The following is a 26,225-nucleotide window of genomic DNA, read 5'->3' on the forward strand; positions in this document are numbered from 1 at the left end:
ATGGAGCTTCTCTTCCTCCACATGCAGTTGTTTCTTGTTCTAAGCACAGGTTTGTTGGCTAAAGGACTGACTGGAAGGGGAAGGACTTTGGGGACTGGAATCAGGTTAACAGATGCTGTAAGGATAATGAAGGTAATGGTTCTGTAAAGTAACGGTTTGGTATTACCCATGTTATCAAGCTTTACCAAAAAGTCATTTTTAAGATGACTGAAAATAGCTTAGGATTTGGGATTAGAGATGTAATTTTGTTGTGATCCAACTGCTTTCCCTCTCTTTTTTTGGGCAAGCTTCATGACTGTCAGTCTCAGCAACTCCATCTGTGAGAGAACACCTGAATAAAGTCTTTCAGAGTGAGCGTTCTTGCTGCGTCGTCCTCAACAGTTACATTTTCATGATCATCGTCCTTCTGAGATGTCAAGTAAAGTCAAGTAAATCAAAGGTGAAGGATAGAAAAAGAGGGTAATTATTGGGGGGGGGGGTGTTTGGAATTTCCATCTCATAGAAGTGTCTGAGTTTGACAGATAGCACAGCATTTTACCCGTGATAATTAGTGTAACAGATGGGGTATAAGGGCAGGGACTTCAAAAGTACACACAGCTTAAACAGACAGGGACTGTGTACATGCTGCAGAAGACGGTGAAGCAGGATCAGAATCAGCAGGACTGTGAAGCAGAGGAGGAGACCGTTGCTTTTTGGAAGAGATCTCAGCTTCAAAAAGCCAGCTTTCTTTTCCTCTTGTACACAGTGCTGCTGATCCTGCTCCATACCACATGTATTAAACCCTGTACACCTAAATTCTGTTTATTTCTTAGGTGTGTCCCTCCCCATTACAGCTGCAGAAGGACTTCATGACAATGAATGTCTGAGTGATAAAAGAACAGATATGATTCGCTGCACAGAAACATGAAGTGATGTACAAAAAGAATTCCCCTGACTTCACATGCATACTGTTGGACCCTAAAATAGAAAATGACAACTCAGGAAAGAGTCTCAGAATCTCAACAGTTCTAGGAAAATGCCTGCTTTTGGCGGGGTCAAAAAAAGCAAACTGAATGCTAGGACTTGTTAAGAAAAGATGAACAAAACGCAGAATACCAAAATGATGCTATACAAATTCAGAATGCATCTTGCACCCTGAACTGTGTACAGTTTTCATTCTCTCTTGCAAAAAGTGTATAGCTTTCCATATGAGGAATGAGAGAATACGGTAGGACTCTTCAGATCAAAAAAGAGATGTCTACAAAAGTCACGAGTGGCAAAATTGTTGAATAAACAATAGTTATTCATTGCCTGCTTGATAATTAGAAGAAATCAAATGAAGGTATAAGCAGCCTGGCTCAAAACAAACAAAAATGAGTAGTTTTTACAGTGCGGTGCTTGCCACAAGGCATTTACAAAGTGAACTTTCCCACCCCCCAGGTTCAGCAAATCCACTAAGAAAATCCCACCCAGCCCAAGAAATACAAATACATCTCCTCATGCTTTGAAGGTCCCCAAGCACTGCTACATGCCTACCCTGCTTTTACACACTTCTCAATGCATGTGCCATCAGCAGTGTTGGACACAGGTCACCAGGCCAAATGTCTTTGCTTTGATAGGCCTGCTGTTCTGATTTCTGCCATAAGTATGAACAAAAGCAGATTGGTGTTCAGTGACCAGGGAGCTGGTACAGAGCCACTACTGGTAATGTTCACAGATGACTTGACAAATTGTGGATTGATAAAATAAATCTGCAAAGTCATTTACTTGTACAACATTAAAATCAGTCTATACAAACACAGAGGCGTTTCTCACATCTAAAAGAAAACAACTTGAGTCATGCATACAGAACCAGAAGCTTATAATGGAAATCAGTTACACCAAAAAGAATTTAGAGAAAACTAGCTAGAAGTAACTACCAAGAATTTATGGTAACTAGTGAAATGCTGCTGATGGTAAGGGAGCTAATGAACTGTTGAATGAACAAGAGAAGAGCAGTGATCTCATTAATTTCTAATGCAGCATAAATGCTGGAAGCCACTTGGGGATCTTTCAGATCAGAACATACATCTTTGGAACAAGACACGAAAGCCACACAGAATGAGAAGGCACTTTGGAAAAAAATAAATACTAAGAGAAACACCACCCAGTTTGCTTAGCCATGAGAAGTACCTGACCACAGCATATAGGCAACTATATGGGAAGACATTTATCACAGAAAGAAGCTTTTTAACCAGACAATGGCACAATAAGATCTATCCAAGATCTATTCTTAACTGAATGCATTCCTAATAAAATCAAAGCCAGGAAAACAGAAGCTTCACTATTTCGGAAACAAAAAGAATGCCATATGAAAAGAGCACTTTCTTCTGTCATCCCCTAAGAAGAAGAAAAGGCAAGTTAGAGAGACACAACAGTAAAAAACCACATAGGAGTGTCCCTGCCACGTACCAGATTTTGCAGGTGTGGAGTCACTGGCTGCCTTGACAGCCTTCAGAAGGACGTGCTGATTAGCCGACACAGGCATGCCTGCTCTGCATTGCTGCTGTTGTTGCTTTTGCTGCTGCTGTTTCAAGGCCTAGGGAAGAGGACAGAAGAATATGACCAAAGAGAAATTCAAAATATTCGTAGAAATTATCAGCACACAGTACAAACTGCTTGTTTTACAGCAACTGATAGTTGTGTTCTAACTATGTCAAAAGTACGAAATGACTTCTGAAAGACATTCAGTTCGCATGGGACACTGTCTGTTTAAATACACTGCAATACTGCAAGTAGACAGATTTCCTACCTTGCATCTAAAGCAAAAAGTTAATGGTTGCAGAACATCTTAAGTTGTGTTGTTTCATGAGAAATGATCTCTAGAGAATGCAAAGAGAAAGGATTCCAAATCTGGAGTTGGTTCAAGAAGTAATTATACAAATAACTTCAAAGTAAAAGTACCATCATGTAATTCATTTCCATCTCCTGGAGAGGCAAGCAGCAACTTACTAAAAACCTTCAAGAGAGACGCTACTCATCAGGAAAGACTTTTTTAATTAGGAGAGTAACAAAGATTAAAACACTAAAGGGAAGAAAATAAAATCCTTTGTTTGAGAAAAGGCTGTTAAGGCAACCATAATACAGCCTAAAAGGCACAAATGACTAAGACAAGGAAGGAGGAAGACATTTGGTTAAACTGCAGCATTTACCCAAACCACAGTGGCTGTTTTCAGAAAATGAAATCCAAACCCAAATAAACTTAACAGCAGAATAAATTACAACAGATCAAGTACACCATGGAATTTCAAAATAGGAAGGAATGGGAAATGTTGTGTTGCACGTATACAAATGAGTGGTACTGTTAACTAGAGATAATCACCATCTCAAATAACAACAACAATCATAATAATACAGTTAGAACTAGGACAGAGAATAAAACTATGCAGGAACCTGCAGAATCTGCCACATGAGGAAAACAGAAGACAGACTGACTTTCAGTTTGTAAAGACACAAATGAGGGAGACTGACAGCAAAAGTATACAGATAATGAATGGACACGTTAGATTCCTACTTTCCAATTTATTATATAGTTCCTATTTGGCCACTTCTACCATGGGTTAAAAAACCATTCAGCCAAACTGAAACACAGCAAAATTAAAAATCAGTAGGAGGAAGTATCCTCTGCAATGCACAATTAACCTCCTGTTATTGAGGTCAAAAGCTTTTTTAAAAGAGAGAGATAAAAAGAGAGACCTGGCATTCATACGAGTAACAAAAATCCATAAACAAGTTCAAGAAAGCTTTTACAAATTCTTCTTTGGTTTGAAGATGAACCACAGGCAACAGTGAACGTCAAGAAAGTACTAGAGTATGAAGACCGCTGTGTGTTCAGGGAGTTGTGTGAATCCCATACTTCCATTATGCAAATCACTTCAAACATTTAAGGTTTAGTGTATTCAGTTCACCTATTCTGTATACCATTTAATTGCTGCTTTTTTCTCGGCTCAGGTAAAACAATTCTGCTTTTGCTCATTGTGTCACCTCAGTTCTCAGTCATGCAGCGCCTGAGGTGCCCACGCCAATGGTGGCTGAGGCATGTGTGGGAAGAGGAGAAAACAATCATTCACTAGACACCTCTTTAAATTCTGTGTCAGCTTTGCACTTTATGTTATAATTTTTAGGGGTTTACTTTAATAAATCTAAATTTATATTGAGTCCTGCCATAATCATAGAATAATTCTGGTCGGAAAGTACCTCAGGAGGTCTCTTAAGTCCAACCTCTTGCTCAGAGCAGGGGCAGCTTGGCCTCCACCAGGTTGCTCAGGGCTCTGGCCAGTCGGGTCTTGAAAACCTCCAAGGGTGAAGGAGGCACAACCCCTCCGGGTCCCCGCTCCAATGCTGGACTGTCCTCACAGGGAAAAAGCTTCTCCTTATGTCCTGTTTTTCCTTATACCATTCAACTTATGCCCGTTGTCCCTCATCGCCCCACTTCCTTCACTATATTGCGACAAGCCGAGCTCTGTCTTCCTGATAATCTCCTTGTACATATGGGGGCGGGGGGCAGGAGGGGAGGAAGGGGAGATGCCCAGCTCCCCCATAACACCCTATACTGGGCCCAGCTCCCCCATAACACCCTACACCGGGCCCAGCTCCCCCATAACACCCTACACCGGGCCCAGCTCCCCCATAACACCCCACACAGTCCCAGCTCCCCCATAACACCCCACACCGGGCCCAGCTCCCCATAACACCCTACACCGGGCCCAGCTCCCCCATAACACCCCACACAGTCCCAGCTCCCCCATAACACCCCACACCGGGCCCAGCTCCCCATAACACCCCACACAGTCCCAGCTCCCCCATAACACCCTATACTGGGCCCAGCTCCCCCATAACACCCTACACCGGGCCCAGCTCCTGCCATGCAAGGTCCCACTCTGCCAGCCCGCCTCTGTCAGGAACCAGCCAATCAGGAAAACGCTAACTACCCCGCACCCACCAATCAGGCGGCAGCTTGCAGGCGCCACGGCTGCAGAAGCCTCTGGAAGCGTCTCTCTCTCAGAGGGTCTCTCCAGGGCCGCCGGAGCACGGCAAACCCCTCCGCCAGCACCAGCCCGCCAAACCTCCTCTCACCCTGACCTGCGTGGATACTCCCTCCCCTGTGCCCACGCGCTGATTTTCATTTTGTTTGCCTTTCAGTTGTCCTTTGTTCTCCCTCAATGGAGGGCAGATGTTCCTCAGCACACCTGCGTTTGCACAAAGGGCAGCTCTGAGGTAAACCCCCGCTGTCGAGGGCGGAAACCACCGCTTTAGAGTTGAGAAAGAGCGTCATCCAAAATGGCGCCATTCAGCACCATCAGCACCTCCTTTTATTGTAATTCAAAGACCTTACGTCAGCAGCACGCTCCTCCCTGTCAGCTCCACTGTGGATGACAACGGTGACGGCAGCAGGACCAGGAGCTGCTCCTAAGCACCCACCTCTTGCTCTGCACCTGCCTACAGTCTCTGATAACGATGTTAAAAACCCACGGGGACACACCTAACAGGGAAAAATCTGTACTGTACACCTCCCTTCGTCACACAAAAGGTGACAAAGTGACTAGTCACCGACCGGAGAGCTTTTGTAGGGTGTAACCCAACCCAGTCCCCAGCCCTACTCATTCCATGTATGCGGCAACAACAGATAAAATGTAATGGATAAAAATGAAAACCAACAGTATAAACCTTATCTGAGAAGAGGGTCTGAGTTCTAATCTTAAAACACCATGACGAGATCTGGATCAAGGGAGGGGATCCTCCCCCTCTGCTCAGCGCTGGTGAGGCCACCACGGGAGTGCCGGGTCCAGTTCTCCCCAGTACAAGAGGGACACGGACAGACTGGAGAGGGTCCAGCAAGGGGCCACCATGACGCTGAAGGACTGGAGCATCTCTGCTATGGGGAGAGGCTGAGGGGACTGGGACTGCTCAGCCTGGAGCAGAGCAGGCTCAGAAGGAATGAATCCATGTCTATAAATGCCTGCAAGGAGGGAATGAAGAAGAGGGAGCCAGGCTCTTCCCAGTGGTGCCCAGTGCCAGGACCAGAGGCAACGGAAACAAAATCAGAAATTCCATCTGAATACAAAAAAAAAAAAAAAAAACCACCACTTTTTTACTATGAGGGTGATGGAGCGCTGGCATAGGTTTCTCAGAGAAGTTATGGAGTCTCCCCCCCTTGGAGATATTCAGAAGCTGTCCGGACGTGGCTCTGGGCGACCCCGCTTGAGCAGGGGGGTTGGAGCAGTGGGACCCCAGAGGTTTCTTCCAACCCCAACCAGTCTGAGTTTCTGTGATTCTGTGAATTCTGATGGCACTGGGATGGCCGCTCAGGCTAGGAAAGGATGAGATGAGGTCAGTGGATTGGAAAGGATTAGAGGAAAGAATTAGAGTAGTACCTGCATTTTCCAGTGATGGGTGAGAAACCGCCCATCTTTCTGGATCTGGATTATAAATTCCAGAGTCTCAGTGTGGTGATTTTTTTGTATCAGCACACACTCACTGTAACAAAGGGGGTTTCTCCCCATGATTGTTCCATATTTCCAGCAGGATGAGCACTGACATGTCTCTGCCAATTTAGATTCAGATATTGCAAACCTCTAACTCGGGATTTTTCCAAACAGTTGTAAAGAATGCAGCCATCTGCTTACTATACTTCATGGTGATGGCACACCAGTGTATACCATATTATTCACCTGTATTTTACAGTTTTAACTCTGATATGTTTATGAACTACATCCTGATCTTTATTTCTTGAAGGATCTGATACTTAGAGTCAGTATAGTGGCAGCATGGTATTCCAGGGTTAAAAGTTCTCACTTAGAAATCTGCTCTCTCTTCCCTCCAGTAATATTATAATTACTTAGCACCTAAGATAGGAGGGCTGAATCCAGCCAGCTGTCTTCTGCAGTGCATGCTAGCAAATAATCTGGGTTGCAGACATAATTAAAAATATGAAAGCTTTCTTTAGTTCTCGTTTCACTTGATATCTTATGTTTTTCCTATTCCTCTACTCATAACACTGCTGTCTCCTTTCTGCTATCTATATTTGCTCATTTTATCTATGTTTTATAACTTTTTCTGACCACAATGGCAACCATGTTTAGGAAGAGGTGGAAGATGTGATATTTGGTCAAAATGACAGAATTCCACTGGAACTAAAATTAAGCAAAGGATTAGGCATGCAAGGTTCTTAATTTGATCCAAAGCTAGAGCAAACCTCAGGCAGGTAAGTTAGAACGACTGAATGGTGATAGTGTTCTTTGGCAACACCTGTTTTTCCTGCGTGCCTGGAAGGCAAGTTATTCACTATGCTACAATGTGATGCTCTACTGTGGGCCACAAGAGTTGAGTTCAGGGAGGAGAGCTGTTGTGATGGAAGATGATGACCACGAGAAACAGCTTTTTGCCCTGCAGACAGCCGCAGAAATGTTAAGTACAAACAGGTATGGTATGCTGACATCAAGGCCTCCATGTAGTTCCCCATTTCTCTTTCAGGGTTTCTGACTTTTTTCCCCAAACCAATGAGATTAACAGTGAAACTGAGAACACTGTCTAAATTTTTGAATTCACTGGCTCTGACATATTTCATTACCTTCAGCAACAGCGCTGGAACAAGGATGCTCGGGAAGTAGACATCTCAGAATAAGAAAGCTGGGGGGTGGAGGAGGGAGAGAAAAGAGACAGAGAGGAATGAATATAAAGGTGGAGGAAGGCTGGTGGGAACAAGAGCATGGGGAATTCAGAGATGAAGAGTAGAAGACTATTAGGCATGTAAGGACAGAGGCTGGGAAGAGAGGAGAAAAGTAGATGGAGTGTAGGATTGAAAATAGTCTAAGTTTGGAAATGGAGTGTAGGTTTGCCCAGAGGTCCCTTCCAACCTGTGATTCTGTGAAACGGGGACCTGCAGACCAGAGAAAATGAAGAGGAACTGCTGAGCACGGGAGGGGAAAGAGGACTGTTTACAACAAACGCTGAGTCTGTTTGATCACTGTCTTAAAAGAGAAAAGCCTTTGCGGATGTTGGAGGGAAATGATTGCCAGCCAGGCTTAAAGAGGGATGAGGAGGAGAAAGCAAAGAGTATAATTAATATCTTGTTGAATTAGTGAGAAGCAATTTTCTGAGGATTCAAATGAAAGTGGAAGCTTGACTCTGAACTTCAGAAGAAAATCTGCCTAAAGTGACAACACAATCTCGCTTTTTTATTGCGGCTATCAGCAGCAAGCAACATCACAGTAACACTGATGCTTCTGTTGAGAAACAGCCAAGTGGGAAAAGAAAGAAGCGAGAAGATTCTCTAAAGCTGGCATCTCATTTTGACATCAATTCAACTCTCTCTTGCTGGAAAGAAAGCTCCAGTTAATCCAGTTGCCTTCACCTGTAATATTCTCCTCAATGATATGCCCTAATTAGATCCTTCCCTCTCACTGCAGATCCTTTTCCCAGGGCCACAGGCATCTCTCTTAGCTGAATGCCATCCCGAGTGTTGCTTCTCAGCTGGAAAAAGTCAGGAAAACAGGCTGGAATAGAAAAGGTAAATCTATCTGGAACACATCATGATTTCATCTGTGACAAGCTTCTGTAATGCCTGGACTAGCACCTCCTCTGCAACTTGATTCATAACTCCTTACAGATTTTTACTTCACGAAGGAGTAAATCTAACCCTGATAAAGCATTTCCTTTCTAAGGATCATGGAAAACTAAACAATGCAGTTGGGGAAACACCTGCAAATAAGACACGCAGGGGAATAATTCATCTTGCATTCTTCATTAGCAGAAACAAATCATTTGAAGTACAAACACTTACCCACTCCATCCTATGTGTGCACAATTAACACTATCTACACAACAGTCATTCCCCAGGAATGGAAAATAATCAGTCCTCCTCTTTCTCTCATAACACCCAGTAGAGGTGCAACACAAAGTCAGCATGCTCTCCTTCCCCTTCTTCCCTCCATATATACATACACACTGCAACCACAGAATTCCTTGGAAGGGAAAGTATGTCGCTAACTAGGGGAAGAAGTCAGTGGATTTAGTTCTTTTCCCAAAGAGACCTTTCATTTACCAAAACAGACTGTAGAAAGCTAAGCACACTCATCAATAGGTTGGGCAAAAAGAAATAACATCTTATATCCATTCACTAAAATAATAATTTTAAAAAGTCCAGATGCTTATTTAGGGAAAAAGCAAAAGAACTAAATAGCACAATATTTTGCATTACCTTTAACAGACAGAGGTGTTTTAGCAAAACCCTGTTTACTATGAGACAGCCAGGAAGTCCTGAATTACTTCCCTGCAGGGAGCAGTTTCATCGAGAAAGATGATTTACCAGAGAAATAAAATTACTGCAGCGATTCCTAAACCAGGCTGCAGACTAGGCTGCTTACCTGTTTGAGTGCCTTCTTGCTGTGTTTCTGCGATGAGGAGATGACTTTGCCTGTCTGGATGGAAGGTGACGGGCAGCCTGACTGAGGGGAGGATGTCTGTGACAGTCTAGATGACACTACAAGAAACAAACAAACAAAAAAACCCAAACATAATCTGACCTTTATACGTTTGCCTGCAGCACGTTAGCCAGTCCTCACCATTGCAGATCATCCCATGAGGCTCATGAAAACTGCACCTCTAGCAAATGTTACTTTTTGCATGAAGAATCATTTCTATTTCCTCCCCACCACCAAGGCAGCTGTTTTTGTCTGAAAGCCAACAGCAATTCCTGTGACCAACTTCAGATTTTTCATCTCTTGTCCATGTCTTTTTTTATTAATCTTGTAAATAGCTGCTATCAAACACCACTACAGCTTGAGAAAAAGCTTCGGATTCATGCAGGTTTAGCCAATTCAAATCTAACTGGAAATACAGATGCAGGCAATGGTTGTCTTCATCTGGAATGTCCTGTGGTCAGACACTTAACTGATAGCAGTCTCTGATCAGATTAAATCTGAATCCCCCACAAGAGCAGGAAGACAAATGACATGCAAAGGAAGTGGAACATCACTTGCTCCTTTCTAAAAAGAAATATGGGAATATACAGGATATCCCAGTAAATGAATGCATATTCTCAGTGGATAAGCCTAGATGCTTAAAGAAATCTAGTCCTAGCCAAGTGGAGTCCTAAAGGCTTCTAGTTTCAGGTGATTTAGACTTTTAAATGGTCTTGTTACAACCAACAAACAAGGGATAGGAATTAAATACAGCTGGTCATGTAGCTTGAATATACCTTTTTGGCATAGCATACTCAAAATACTCTGCTCTGGCAGCAGTGGGGTGATGGACATGTGGCCAGCCAGGGAAACCACTCAGTCTCTCATAATCACGGTTTTGCCTCTATTTTCTTGGCAAGTATATACTGTACTGGCCAGCAGCCAAGGTTAACCCACCACATGTACCTATGTAAAAAGCCAAGTAATCAGCACACTAGAGCTAGTCAAAGCTGTTTAGCTGCTGAGGCTGAAATAGTACAACAAAGACAGACAAAAGCAAAATGATGTTAATTGGAATGCCTTACATTGCACGATAGCCGTAACAAAACAAACACTATGTACGCATAGCCAAGAACATCAATGAGATACGGCTGCACCTGCAATGAACTCTAAAGGTAGATCTGTGAGACTGGGTATGGAGGCAGCCAGTTAAAAAGAAAACAATAGAAGTTAGCAAATTCATGGTCTGTATATATATCTGCATGTGAATTTGTGTAGATAATAATGCCCACTGTAAGATCAAGGAAACAAAATGAAGAGCAAAAGAATGTTTGATTGCAGGGGCGGGTGGGGCATGACCCCTACCATAAGGGATAATAAACAGATTCACATGTAAACTCTTTAAATTATTGCTTCCTGAAGCAATTAGTTCTACAATACACAAGGCTAAGCTAAACTCCTTTCTGTTGCAGAAGGACACGAGAGATAATGGCAACAGCTCTTCATTAACAGTAGCCACAGTGTGATCCTGCTCCGTATCCACAGAGAAGGGAAGCTCCCCAAAATAATGCAGTGACAGTAAGCATCAGAAAGCAACATTTCAATAAAGTGCATAGAATTAGTAACAACAAATTTTAAAAAGTAAAATTCTCACATGTGGCATGGACATTAAATGAAATGAGCAACTTTTTTAGAAGGCATACACAACAGAGATGAGGTAATATCAGACTCTGAAATGTCATTAAAAACAACAACAATAAAAAGGTATGGTAAGAAACCGGTCATTTAAAAGTCACTGACAAGATTACCATATCCAGACGATACATGCACATGAGAAAAGATGACACAGTTGCACAGCAAGCAGAATTACCACTTAAAAGGCAAAAGAAACCCCTGATGTTACACCAAGACCTGGAAAGCAAAGGTTATATCTGTAGTTTGAAATAGCAGTAAGAATGTTTTTAAACTTGCATTTGTCTCAGTTTAGTTGAAATTGGAGTTCAAGAAGAATAAGAAGATGCTGGAAAAGATCAGAGTCTGCTCAGCACCTGGAGAGGAAAAGAAGATCTCAAACTCATTGGAATTCTCTGAGTGCCTTGATAAAGAGAACTGAAGAAAAGAAAGTCTGTTGCTAAGAGTTTACTCACACTTCCAGAGATTTTCAACAAAAGGCTTCTAAAAATTATTTGGCTATTGTTTAAAAAACAAAGAATTGGCATAACTCTGCGGTTGGATGGGACGGAAGGCAAAGAACAGAATCAAATGGTAATCAAGCAAGAAATCAGCAAAAATTCTGCAAGGTCACGTACTAAGCAGGGAGCAGTTTAGAGCTTAGTGATAGACCAGAAGGCAGGAAACAGTAAAATATTAAATACTTAGTTTAGTTAAGGTCAGAGAGAATTGTGTGGAAACACAGAGAAATATAACCCAGAGAACAAAAGACCAAAAATACAGAGTAAAACATAAAAAAAGGAGTAAGTAAATTTTTGGAGGAAAGAACCCAAGATACTCATAGAACCTGTGGTAAACTAAATGAACTGTGTCATCTCAGGAAAGAGATCCATGATGGCTGACAGGTGAATGAAAACAGCCAGCAAGATGATGCTATGTGCAAGGATGGAAAGATGGCAATATATAAAATTCTTACAGCATATTCACATCGACTGTCTTGCATACTGCAGTGCTGATTACACAACATCAATAGAATTTGATGGGATTCAGTAAAGTAAAGAAAACGGTGAAGGATATGGAAAAAAAACTAGGGATAGTGAGCTATTTTGTATTATCCTCAAAGGAAGGACTATGAGTGAAGCATACAAAATGAAATGATGTAGCTTCGTGTCTGAGCATCCCGTTTCTGCTGAAAAAGCACCATGCTCGCAGCTGCTGGGCCACTGTCATCACCCAGAGAGCAGCAGAGCCATTGACCTCACTCTTACACCAGCCAGGTAAGTTCCCAGTCCACCACTGCTGCAAACACAACCCTCGGCTGGGCAAACACTGCGCCCCCGTCCTTCTAAAACTAATCCTTGCTCGTAGCTGTTAAACACAAAGAAAACACAAGTTTGGTTTAACATTTCAAACCCAGGCACAGAAGCAGATTGACTGTTACTGGTTTTGAGACATTTGAATAGCAGGAACATAAACCACATCCTCTTTGAAGCCTATCACTGCTGAAACTACAAGTTCTGTGTGAAATAGAAACATTAAGCCAAATACAGGCTACTCTTCTCTGGCCTCATATTCTCTTCACATTTTAATTTTTATGCTGTCTTTGAATAAAGAAAACTAATATTTTAAAACCAGGAATGGCAGCACAGGCTAAGCCCCACACCTGGGAAGACAACTCATCCCTGGAGCTGATAAAATAAAGCCGCATTATGATATTTTGCGCATTCTCTGACTGTGTAAAAGCCCTCGGTGCCATAACGGCTGCTGTGTTGGACTGACAGCTGTAACCACAACAGATTCACAAGAACAAACAGGAGAACTTGAGAAAGCCAACCAAGTCACAGCAGCTTGAGCTTAGCTGTGGGCCCCCAAAGCGAAGGGGGGATGGATGGGAGCATAAACCTGTGAGAAGACACCCCTGGGTCTTTGGACCCAAAAGCTCTCAGAAAGGTTACATCCTTTTAAGAACTTCGCACGCAGCCAAGCGGAGGTGTAACACAAAGACATGCACATGTAGAAAAATATTCAGACTCCCATAAGTATGAGGCTTGACAAGCTAAGTTTGTTTCCTTTACATTTAAACAGAATTTCAGTAAAGTTAGTTCTGTCTTCACTTCAGGCTTTCTTGTAATTTGAAAAATATGTGGAGCTGAGATTATAGCTCTTCATGCCCTTAAATCTTAAGAGCGCTTTCAGAGAGAAGCTGCAGCAATAGGTACAGAAAGCAGTGCATCCAGTAAGACACTCCAATTTTAAAAGACTTGATGAGTTGCTTTGCACTGTTTTTATGTAAATAAGGATTTCCTTGAGCAGCTAAAGATTAGGCAAGACTGTGGGCCGGTATCTGACAGAAACGAATTTCAGTAGATTTTCTGAATTAGAAACAGTAAACAGAATCCTCTCATCCCAAAGAGGCATATGAGAGATGGGATGGAGACATCACCTTGATAATAAGCGGTAAGGACAGAAACATGACTAAAGGGCACTGAGAAAAAACCTCAGGTATTTGAGAGTGCTGGCTTGGAGAAGCAATTAAACATATGTATCCATAGCCACGATAGCTAAAAAAACCCCATAACTCTGCACACTTGGCCTGAAGTCACTGCGCTGGCTGGTTCATTCACAAGGTTTCATTGCTTCCTGCTGGTGGTTTGGCTGGGAGAGGAGTTTGCCAGGTGAAATTTTAACAGTTCTCTAAGATTAAAGTAGATGAGATAAAGCAGAACATGTGTCAGCCAAACCTCACAAACCCCAATTTGTTAGATAAACTAAGAGTGGATCCAGTAGAGCCCCATGTCCCAGCTGCAAGAAGAAATACTGGAGGAAGACCCATCTGCAGTCAATTACAGCTGTAATTTATGGGACAGAGACTCCTTTACACTTTAGACTTCTTACTTGAAATGTCACTGACAAGAGCATTTCTTCTAAGAAATGAAATTATAACAGAACTTTAATTACGTTAAAGGTCAGTTAAATTAGAAATTTCAGTCTGGCAAGATCTGATGACATTTTACAAGGTATTGGGTTCCCTTAAGATTTGCAAACTCTAAACCATTGGTCAATCAATTCTCTTATATACATTTATAAAGAAACTGTGCTAACAGCAGCAAAGAGAAGTAGTAAGATTTATTTAACAATCATTTATTGAAGAAGATGAGTGGTTAATTCTTTTAGAAAAATTGCAGTAAATTGCTGCAAATATTAAACGCAGGATGTAGTCTAGGGATCCCTTCTAACAGAAATAGTTAGGCTGTACAGTTTCATCAAGACGCTGCCTTGTGCCTTTCCTTCGAGGAGCCCCAATTCAGTAAATGCTAAGGACTTTCTGCTTGACCCTCTTGGGTAAAGCAATGCATTAATTAACCACAGCCTCAAACGAGGCAACTGAAGTACGATCTGACAACAAGTCCATTTTAACAGTGTGCCACATCGTGTGTTTTCCTGGTGTTTCCAAAGGCACGCCCCTTTGGAAGGAACGCCCCACGTCTCCTGACACCCTGGTACTTAGATCCCACCATGCACTCTTTGCTGTCACCACCCAGTGCAAGACTGGCCTGCTGAAACTGGCTAAAGTCCATCCTACCACCAAAGGAGCACTAAGACTCATAATTCTCACCTGGTGTTAGGTACCAGCACAGCTCTGCACACTGCACGAGACTGAAAGTAACAGAAAGGTGAAGGTGCCCAAAATATTTTTACTTTTTTTTTTTTCTTCAATGTCTCATCTTGCAAAGGTTGTTTACCTTTTAAGGTGTCAAAGTAGTGGGATATTTGTTTGAAATCCCACTGGCTTCCAGTATACATCTGCTCACTTGTATAAGATGATATTTAATAATAATATTCTGGCTAATGTCTTTCACAAACAGTGTCAGATAAACAACGATAAAACACACGGACATAGCTGATCCTGCTTTGGGGCGGCAAGATTGACTGTATGACTGTAATGTCCCTCTAAGCTCAACATTTAGACAGAACTGTAGAGATCTTTGCTCACTCAGCCAATAATTTACTTTTTGATGCATTGCCTTATCCTCCCTTGTCACTGCATGGAGCATAGCTGGCTGCAGGACTGGGCAGGAAAACACCTGGAGGAGCACTGAGCCAGAGAGGAGGGAACAGAAAAGCAAAGGGAGATCTTACAGCCAAACAACGGGGATGATGACAGAACTCATACTTTTTTGGCAGGCACTCAGGCAATTACTAAATCAAGATTAAGATTTTCTTAAACTGATGTAGTAGAAATGACTGCTGGCTTTCTCAGGCTTGTTTCAGAAGAGATGCAGCGGACACTGCTTAAGAAAGCAAGCATAAAGAATGACCTTGCATTTATACAACAGTTTTATTTCAGTGGCTCCAAAAGAGGGTCACACAGCTTAAGGTCCACCTTCACAGTTCACTCTACCAAATACTGGCATATAGATATTTTGACTAACATGCTAACTGTTTAACAGCATGAAACAAAACTATTAAAAATGTGCTAGAAGTAAAGGAAAAATATATCTGCAATTGTTGAGAGAATTTGGGAGTCAAAATACTTTCAAATCAGACAAAGAAAGATGTAACAGTTTGCAAAACTAAAATTAATCTGACAAGAAGAGTCTTTTGCATGAGCTATGGCTGAAGACAACTGAAACCAACCTACCCAAATATTACTAGCGTAAAAACACCGCACAGACCCTGTATTTTGACACTACAGCAGGCTCAGTGATGTAAGCAAAGGGCACAGCCTTCTGAACTGCTCGCACGATGGTTCCTGGAACTGTGGGGTTTTACTGGGTCTCTTATCCTTTATCTTTTAAAGATCAGAGCTAATTATAGTTTCAAATACACTATGCAATAAAAGAAACTCTCATCTTCGGGTAAGTGGAATCAAACTATTTTGGAACAATGAAATTGTTCTGCTAAATTTATACTCAGAGCGTTAGATAAAAAAATTCTACCAGGGATAAAAAGCCTTTTGCTAGATAACTGCTTCATGAGCATCACCTAACAAACTGCTGTGGCTGCATGTGCTTCAGAAATCAATGCCATCTTATGAATGGGTAATGCATCCTGATAATTCATTCCACCCATCAGGAGTCTGAAATCTGTAATCCCGCTGCCAGCATAAATTTGATTTATTATTTGGCACAGAAGCAGCACTCTTCTGTACAGTCTTCAGGCATGAGATATTTACTCTTTGCCTTTAAAAGGACCAAAATGCAGCATGATCTAGACACAAGACACGTCCCATCGGCAGGCACTGCTGCCAGCCCTGTGCCTGCTCTCGTCACTCTTGCAGCAGAGCTCGGTGCAAAGCCACATGGGCACACGGACTACGTACTCACCTCTGCGTCCCGGCTGGAGCTCAGAAGTAGGAGCTCTACTGGGGTTTTGTCTCTGATTTTGTTTGGGCTTGGGAGAGTATAATATGAAAAGAAATTAAAATAGTAGATCCAGAGTTCCTGCTCAAGGGGTTGCATGCATTTCCATGGGGTTGTCTGCCTCAATATCTACACATTCAGAAAGAAAAGGCTGCACTTTACTCATCTGGAAAGAAAGTACAGTCAAGCTGAACTAAAAATACAATACCCCCCCCTTTCAACTATGTGCAGTCATAAGCTTAAAATAACACAATTTTAAACAGCTAATGGGATCCAGATGTATTACATGAAAAAACTTCTAGTGAAAGCAATTAAAACATGTTTTGAGAGGCACAGAAATGTCTCCAGTTAATCCAACGCCCTTCTTTTCTACAGGTATGCAGTTTACCAGAATGAGAATGGGAATGCAACCTTGAATTCATATCAAAACAGTATCATACTTACAAGTGAGACAACCATTTTAAGAGTTCTCCTCCACATGACTGTTCCTTGCTAAAATGAAGGAAGAAATAATGCCCAAAAATACTGTCCAATTGCAACTTCCCAGAACTCCCCCTCTGCACTTACTCTGGGTAAAGTTGAAATTTATACTGCTCTGATGAGGATTATGCATTCCTGTTATCAGATTACATTTTTATAAACATAACAAAGATCAACTCTTTGCTTCATATGGAGAGACTGGAGTGTATCTTGCACTGGCAGCTCTGACAAAACAAGCTGAAGTACCCAACAAGTCTGTGTCGGATTGCTCATACGTCTCCATGCTCGGTGATCTCACCTAAGCTCTCTACCCTCTTTCTCTCCCAACCTAAGGCCTTCTTAGAGTAAATTTATTCATACCTGCTGCCTTGGTTACACTGGGGAACTTCTCCACTCTAGGAAAGAACATCAGTTAAATATGGACAAACACCTTACGAAAGAGGGGTAAAAAGGAAAGATACAGCTCTACAGCTCTCTGCTCTAGTGAAGAATTAAAGTTGGCACCAAGCAGCTCTCACTAAGTAGCTTAACACCACGTATAGTATTGGATCACTTAGAGAAAGGTCTGACAACCTGAGCTGCCAATAGCAGCCATAGACTCTACATCATATACTTGAGACGCTGCCACCAAAACCTGCTCTGTGTGTCCATGAATGATGGCTCTTCATCAGAGGGACAGGTCAATGTGGAGCTCTTTGGAACGCAGGACCAAGCACATTGCCCTTCAGACTGGCTGCAGTACTCTCCAGCCCAGGCACAGGAACATCCATCAGCATTATAAACATTTCATATAACAACTCTGTCACAAAGCCTTATCAGCTATGGAGATCTCCCAGTTAACAAACCCCAGGCTTACCTAAATGACACAAAAGTAGTTCTGGTTTCAGCCCAGCCATGGGGAAGGCACATGACTACGTTTATTATTCGCAGCATGCAGCACATCTAGAGCAGCCTCCACAAACTGGAAGACCCTGCTACAGACAGTATGTGTACAAAAGGAATGAGTAGTCCCCAACACAGCAGGCTCAGAATCTATGTATAAAACAAATGAAACTAAAAGAAATAGTAAAAAGAAATGCTCGGTGATTTGTACCCCTGTCAATTCCTAAGCTTAAGCATTTTCAAGTTTTCTGGAAGACATACGGCGATGACAAAGGCACAGCACCCTGGGTGTTCAAGAAGTCAAACCATGATCATCAAAATGTTCTGAATTTAGAGATATTTTACTGATACAAACAACATTTTTTCAGCTGTTGTACTGGAAGGAAGAAGAGAAAGTAAGTATTTTACATAAACTTGTTAAAAAATTACAGCTATAAGTGCTAATTACTTTAGCTGACATCAAATTAGCCAACATCAATGAGTTGTTCTGCTGTTTGGTTTTTTTTTTTTTTTTGTTAAAAAACAAGATAGCAGACGTGTGCCTTTAGGAAAAAGTCAAGACTGTAAGGGTGAGTGATAAATCTGAGTTATTCACAATACACACTATGGTAGCCCAGGTCGCTGATAGAAGCAATCATTCATTCCCCCTGTTGATAAACACCCAATGCTCACTGAAAGTCATTTGACAACCAACCTTGGCAGCTGCCCCCGTTTGGTCTCAGTACATTACTGCAAAGATTTCAGTGTGTGTTTGTTACTTTAGCCAAAATACAAGTTTCCATGTCGAGAACACTTCCCTCTTCCCTAAAAAAATACCTTTAGAGCTCAAAGAACTTAGCAGTTCACCTAAACTTCTCTCCTCTTGGACACTGAGAAGCAGAAGCGAAATTATTCAGGTCAAGGCCAGTTGGGTAAAACCACGAACTGAATCTTGCAGTCCATCCCGTCAACACTTACTGCCACAGAAAATTCAGGTGCTCATGTTTCTGGTGACAGCACACATGTACTTCAGGCCTGTCCCTGCAGGTCCCCACAAAGGCAGTGGAGAAAACCCGTCCCAAATTCATAAATAATACCTGTACCACTTCATGATAAGACAGAAAGATACAAACACATGCTGTGCATAACAGCACTGATGAAGAAAAGAGTTACCCTGGCATGGTGGAAGAGCTGTTTTCTTCACAGCCACTTATCTGATGATCAAAGGCAGCCAAGTGACTCCTGCCATGAGGTTGGTACAAAGAGGGATCACAAAGAGACATCTGCACTCCATGAGTGCACTTGACAGCGATGGCCGATGATGGCCTCGAAATGGAGAGCGAGGAGGATGCGTCGACCCACAAGGAAAAGACCTTGTTATGTAGATGGTTTTCTATGATGATATAAAAGTGGGGAGAACGTCTCCGTTAAAGCAAGGGAAAACAAGAAAATCTTCCTCTGAGCATACCAGTCTAAGAATTATTTTGAAAAGGGCCAACATTTTATGCTTTCACACCAGAAAAGCTTTTAGCACTAACATTCATCTACTAAAGCAGCCAGTTTTGACGTGACCAATACCCAACTGACAGTGTTCACCTTCCTGGTATCCTTTTGTTGCTCAGTTTGAACACGGCACCTGCTGCGAGGAGCCTCTAAAATGACCCTTGTCATTCCTTGCAGGTATTCTCTTTCTCTGGATCTCAGCTGATGTGCAATAGCCAGCAAATACCTGCCATTTCAATAGGTCATTCCTTGACTTCTGAGTCCTTTAGGAGCAAAATTTACAGCCTACAGAACAGACATCGAGTTGAGTAACTGCAGGTCAGGCAGGACGTGGACTTTGCTGTGCCAGCACCTCCTGCTGTCACATAGGGACCTATATAAAGGCAGAAGCAGCAGCGCACCTCTTCTCCCTCACTCTTCAGGCATTCAATTAAAAAAGGAGCATGAAAGGTTTTTCTGCATTCACACATGTGAAGAAGGAGAGAGATTAATTGTGCAACAGTACGCCCACTCGGCGGGTTTGCTCTGGCTGTCACGGCCTGCAAAAGGAAATGCAGGCAGGTCACGGCCACCTCCAGCACACGAAGCGTTTGGCAGCTCTACAGACACGGTCACTCAAAACCCGGCATCCTGTGCACACAAGATACAGGCTTCAGTAAGACTTCTTCCGATACGCACTCAAGAGCAAGGATATGAATTTAAGCACAGCATCAATAAGGCACCGTGGAAGCAGAAACAGAGGCAGCTCTACTGAGAAGCAAGAAGCAGCACAAATGCAGCGCTTTCTTTCAAAAATGTTTACCTTGCAACACAGTTCAACAGTTCAGCTCAGCAACAGCAACGCCAAATTAACACCAAGAGAAACCAGAGAAACCCACTTGCTCATATGAAACTGTACCAGTGCACTTGCCTGTGTTAGTCACTGCATTCCTAGGAATGCATGGTTTTAAAAAAATATATAACAGAAATTGCAGCACACACACACAGAAGGCACCAATGGCACTTGCTGTCGAGTACATTTTCAAGCAGTGCCACCTCCCTGAAGAGCCTGTCAGAACCCAAAGCTTTACCTCACCGTGTCAAGTGTGAGATGCCCACAAAGCTCAAAGGAACATCTGTTGACTGTTGTGACTGGTATAATTGTATTTTTAATAATTTATTTTTAAGAGAACCCAATCACTATATAACTCATTCTGTAAGGGAGCATTTGCTCTGAAGAAGTAACACACCTGCAACTGAAATACACCCCATACAACTTTGTTCCTTGCAAAGCAACCCCCTTCGGGCAGCATATGGTTGTGAAAAAAAACCCCTAAGTTACAGCGAAGATTCTTCTTATGCTTCTTTACAGAATCCTTCAGTAAAATACCTTCTTTTTTGAGTATTACTTGTGACTGCTTACTAATACCACAGCATGCTGAAGACGTGTGTTCCTGAGCCAGAAGAATGTATCTGGAGCACAGCAAGTTTGTTAAGGTACACGAGCAAATGAACTCATCTAATGGTTTGTGGCCATCAAAAGGAGGTCTTACACCTCCCACCACAGGTGAGCAGCCCCATCCCTTCCCTCGGACTGTCCCGGCATGCATTAGGTTCCTCCGTGAGCTGATTCAAATTGCTCATCAGGCACAAGGCTGCCAGTCTTTTTATCGCTAGGTTTGCTTTCGTAGGGCTACTGAGGCATGCTGGCTCGCAGCAAGATCACCACGGCTGCCCAAGTCTACCCAGGGTGAGTAAAGAGAGGGCACGGACCAGAGTTCTGGGCAGAGAGTCTTCGGAGCAGCTCAACTGACCCTCAGCATCTCTTTACAGCAGATGCTTAGAGGCCAATGTAAGGGGGACCGTATGCTTCGGATGCTTTCTTTTGGGGTAACAGAACATGATTCTAGGTTGCTGACTCAAACACAGAGCAGATCAGAGGTGGCCAAACATGAATTGCGTAGGAAGCTAATGTAGGCATTCGAAGAGAGGAAGATGTGGTCACATTTCTTTGAATTCCCTGCCAGGCTCCTGCATCACGTATCTCACCTTGGTGTGACTGCATCTAGGGCAGCACGGCTGCTCTTCTCCTCGAGTCTGAAGAGCTACCTACCACTCACTCATTAGCTCTCAGGTCTCTTTGATCATTGTTATTGCACCTTGTCTCTGCCCATATACATTTTAATAAAAGAAAATAAGCCATTTAAAAATCTCATATCCAGATTACAGAGGATCTCCAACCCAGCTACACAGCAGCACAACCTGGAACCTGCAAAGGTTTGCACATCGCTCTCCCAGCTGCCACCTCACCTGTGCCTGCGAGGTGTCTCACCAGCTAATCCACTTAACAAGGGTTTCTTGCCAAGACACACATGCCTGAAAACAAGCCTCCAAGGACAGCACAAGTGCCTACAAGAGGATTATTTGATTACTGTGTGTGTCATGAGCACATGAGAGTGATAAGCAGTTATGCCTGGACTGTAGCAGCAGTGATGCCAATGCATTTACTGCTGAGACAGCACTAGCACAAGTGTTTAATTTTTTGGAGAAGAACCATGAATTACCCACTACACTGAAGCTTCCTGATTTTTACCCCATGAAGTAGCATTTTTCTTCATTGGTAAAACCACACAGTTAACCTGGAAACAGTTGATTTAGACAATTTAGGAATTCTCCAAATAACTTTTAAGCAGAGAAACTGATGAAGATAATACGATGCCAATGATCACATTTAACACCAGCTCTGGGGTACCTAGCTGAAATAAAGGCCTGTCGTTCAGAGTCCTAAAGTAGGGGTCAAAGCATAGCCAGTATAGATGAACTTAAACAGTTTCCCTGTATTCTCTTCTCTGCTTTTACCTACTATCACTTAAGTGATGTGACTGCAAACTCCCCAGGGCAGGAATCCTGTGTACAGCACCCAGCACAACGGCCTCTGATCCAGGAGCCATGCTAAAACAGGGTTGTAACATGTCCAGCTAAGGGTCTGCTAACTTAAACTTAGCTAAGATTAAATTCAGTTTCTTCTCTGCTGTTGAGAGACCAGTTTCTAGAGACCACTGTCAAAAAATATAAAAATGAAGGTATTACAGCTCTTCCTCACACAGTTGTTTGTGATTAACTCTTCCTGATTCACTCCATCTGGGAACAATCACTCAGGAACAGCAAGGTCCACATGTGGAATTAATTGTCAACAGCACTTCCAACTCACACCCCAAACTAATTTTCATTAATTTGCAAATGTACATTAAAAATAGCCGAGAAACATTAAATCTTGTCAGCTGCAACCCAAGTGCGCATGGGGCCTATCTGCAGCTGGGGCAGAGGCTGCAGCACAGCCTCCGCAGCCACCCAAGGGCTGCTGCAGTGGGGCCAGCCAAAAAAGCAACTCCTGCATTTTGACAATGGATTCCACCACTCTGAACTGAAAACAAAGAAAGAGCCAAGCTGAGATACTTACAGTTCTGGTGAAAAACGAACAGCGCTTAAAAGCTTGCCTCTCTGTCAACCCCAAGACTGTGCTCCCTGTTCTTGTTGTTCTAACCTGTGCCCTCACCCATGGCTGCAAACCGGCTAACCCGAGACTCTCAGACGCTCAGAAATGCAGGCGCAATGTCGTAGAAACAAAAAAATTGTTGGGGTTGGGTTTTTTTCAGCAAGAAACTACGCAGTCAAATTCAAAGTCCTGGGCTGAGGCACTGCCATGGCAGTGGATTACACTGGTAAAATAAGACTTTTAAGTGGACAAAAAAACTTCAATCTCCCTACACTTTTTTCTCAGCAGCAGTTGAAGAGATCCTGCTGATGTTAAAAGACACTCCCCCTTCCCCAGACAGACAACCAAGCCCCAACATTAAAGTTTGGCAAGTGAAAAAGGTCTTTAAAAGAAGATTGCCGGGCAGCCTTAGCTACAGGCACTCCCCACTTCCATTGCCTCCCAACGGCACCGAGAAGAACACGCTGCTTGCAGAAGGAACGGGAAAGCCTCCCTGCGGCCCTCTGACTGCCACCAGCACTGCTAGGACAAGCATGAAAAGGACAGAATGGACAGGCAGGGAAAGCATCCTCAACACACACAGCTGTCTGCTTCAGACTTACTGAGATCTTTTTATTTGGAGTTATCAGCTGCTTCTGAATCAATGTGGTAACCAGCAGAGTAAATCTCATGCATTTGTCTGTAATATATGGAAAGAAACTGCAAGTCTTAAAGACATCAGCTCATGTGCAGCCTTATGTGACAATAAGCAAAAGCTTTAACACTTCTAAAAGTTAGGAAATTACCGTGGGCCGTGTTTTGAAGGGAAAGAATTAACTACTGGACTAGAAGATGGCAAACTGCTGAGGGCACAGAGAATGTGGCTGTATTGTTGTCAGTAAGGACAGAGACAGTCCAACACGCTAATACAGGTACGTCATTTTAAAAGATCTCATTTCCCCCAAGTGATGAAAACACGAGGGAATCTGACTGGTAAGAAAAACGTTGCCAAGAAAGCGCAATTGAAAACTCCAGATAGTTACAGAGACATTCGTTAGACCATCAGTAAGTCGGGGTAATCACATTACCCATTGGAAATACAGAATAGGAAAATTCTTCTCCTAGAGCAGAAGCGAAGGAAGCAACTAAAATAAAAAATGTATTAGATATTGCTATGAGTCCTTCACAGTTGAAGGTGACTACCAAGCTGGTAGTAATCACTGCACATTAGAACTTTACTACTACTGATGCTAAAAATACAAAGAGGCAGTTATGTGGCCAATACTTATTTGAAAAGAAATGCCAGTTCCTCTGCAGTAAGCACAGGGCAGTGCTACCTAGCCAGGACTTTTAGAACATATGTTATCCAGTTGTTAAAAACTAAAGTTCAATAAGGCTAAAAACATTTTAATCCTCTGTTGGTAAAACAAGATGTTTTCAGTCACTCTGGGCAAATACTGTGCAATACCCATTGACAGTTATGAAGACTCCTCACGTCCCTACTATTTCAATAGTGTGCATGTATATATATATAGTTTATATATAGTGCTCCTACTTTAAATAATGGTTGCACAGGAAATTCAACCAAATTCAGTGTGCTTATGACAAACACCATAACATGGTCAAGTCCCATCAGAGACACATAATTTGCATGGAGCTGGCACTGCTACCAAAGCTTGACATGCTAGTGGCAGCACACTTCCCAGCTGTAAAGCCTACCTGAAATACAAACACACTCAGCTGCCTAAAATACACCTCAGTTTATGTAAATAAACAGAGCTCTCAAAGGGCAGCAGGTTCTGCCCCAAACACAAGACAGCACGATTGCTCTGACAACATGGTTTTCAAAGGCACAAGCAATTTTATTGTGTGAGACAGTTCATCTCCTTGAAAGACTGACCTGAGAAAAATAACGCTGTATTTGGTCCTCTGATCACTAACCTGGTTTCCCTCCTGCATTTCTGAGTTACATAGTGACACAGCTCCTTAGCACACCTCTCTGGAAACTTTTTTTTTTTTTTTATGGTTTCTGCAATAGTGAAAGAAGGAAGCAGAGTCTTAAGATGTCACGGTCAGCCTGCCTGGCTGAATGCCACCAGACCCAACTGCTGCCTACTGCATGTCCTGGATGCTCCTCATAGGACCTGTTCAGCAGCCAGGTATTACACACGTAGAGCAAAAACGTATCTGACAGCAAAGAACATCAGGAGGTTGTCAAGATATCCAAGTATCAGATTTATAAATTGCGTGGAAAAATGAGCTCGTAGTGAAGTGGTGAAGTTTGCTGATGATACCAAGTTATTCAGGGAAAAACACATGGGCTGACGGACAACTTGTAGGAGAGGGGACAATGACCACAGAGGAATGTTATCTTAGTATTATAATAAACACTTGTACAAAAGCCTCAGGTCAGCAGTGGTCAAAGCAAGCAGAATGACAGGAATTACCAGGAAAGAAATACAGAACAGAAACAAAACATACATGCACCTACTTCTTCAAGACTGTGTGCCATTTTCATACTGGCTCTAAATACATCTACGTGAGCTAGAAAAGCCCAACAAGGATGGAATGGCCCTTAAATGAGGAACGAGAAGGGTCATTCAGCCTGGAAGAGAGAACCGACAACTGATATGATCAGAGTCTGTAAAATCCTAAGTGGTACGGTAAAGCAAACAGAGCAACAGTTTGGACTCAAACACAAGAGCTGGGGAGCATGAAATGAATTTAGACAATGCTAGGTTTTAAAAACCAGACCAAGCAAAAGGAGATACTTCTTTGCACAGCACATGAAACAGAGAAAATCCTTACTGCAGAGCAGTGCAAATGCTAAAACTGTACAGCAGTTCACAGTGGGATTGGACAAACCCACGGAGAGGCATCAAGTGAAAGACAGCCTCTTTGTGCTCTAAGTCCCTGAGCTACAGACCGATGGATGACGTGAAACCACACTTGTCATGTTCTTGTGCTCTTCTTGCACGTTCTCTCTGGGTTACTGCTGTTGATCAACACTGGAGCAGACTACCAGGCTACGCAGGCCTGTGATCAGGCTCGCTATTGCTGTTCTTGAGCATGCCTGAGACTGAGCTGGAATCTTCATTCTTAAGACTTTGAGCTGTCAGACTGCTAGTGCTGAGGACCATGATTTTTGCCTTCAAAAAAACCCAACCCATCCTAGCAAGGTCTCCTCTGCATGCAGGCATGGAAGACACACAACCTCAGTATCACTGTACACATAGTTCAAAAAAACCCCAGTACTGATTTGATACAGAACAAGTTTAAGATTAAAGGGAATAAGGAAAAAAATAGATGTAGAAAGGTTAAAGGAGGATCACATCATGCTGGTGAAACAAGAAATTCAGGCTTTACTCAGAAATGGCTCCACATGCAGAAAGATCAAACATCTCCTGAACGTGCACTTTGCTTTGAAGAACGAAGCAGGTCCTTGGCTGGCAGAACCAGCACCGAGGTGCCAAC

General features: G+C 42.7%; 1 protein-coding gene across 5 annotated transcripts in view; it reads right to left on the bottom strand.

The window, feature by feature from the left end:
- ASXL2 (ASXL transcriptional regulator 2) overlaps nt 1–26,225 on the bottom strand; it is a 127,994-nt gene that overhangs the window by 25,159 nt on the left and 76,610 nt on the right. For 4 of the 5 annotated variants that reach the window (XM_052810103.1, XM_052810105.1, XM_052810106.1 and 1 more), the window contains 2 exons: nt 9,384–9,499; nt 2,431–2,557 (listed from right to left, as the gene is read on the bottom strand). In XM_052810103.1, coding sequence (XP_052666063.1) covers nt 2,431–2,557; nt 9,384–9,499 — 243 coding nt within the window. Of the gene's footprint in view, nt 1–2,430; nt 2,558–9,383; nt 9,500–16,417; nt 16,461–26,225 lie in introns of those variants that run through there. The other variant, XM_052810107.1, reaches the window with a different exon arrangement.

This window comes from Harpia harpyja, chromosome 15, assembly GCF_026419915.1.
Source record: "Harpia harpyja isolate bHarHar1 chromosome 15, bHarHar1 primary haplotype, whole genome shotgun sequence".
In the NCBI taxonomy this organism is placed as follows: domain Eukaryota; kingdom Metazoa; phylum Chordata; class Aves; order Accipitriformes; family Accipitridae; genus Harpia; species Harpia harpyja.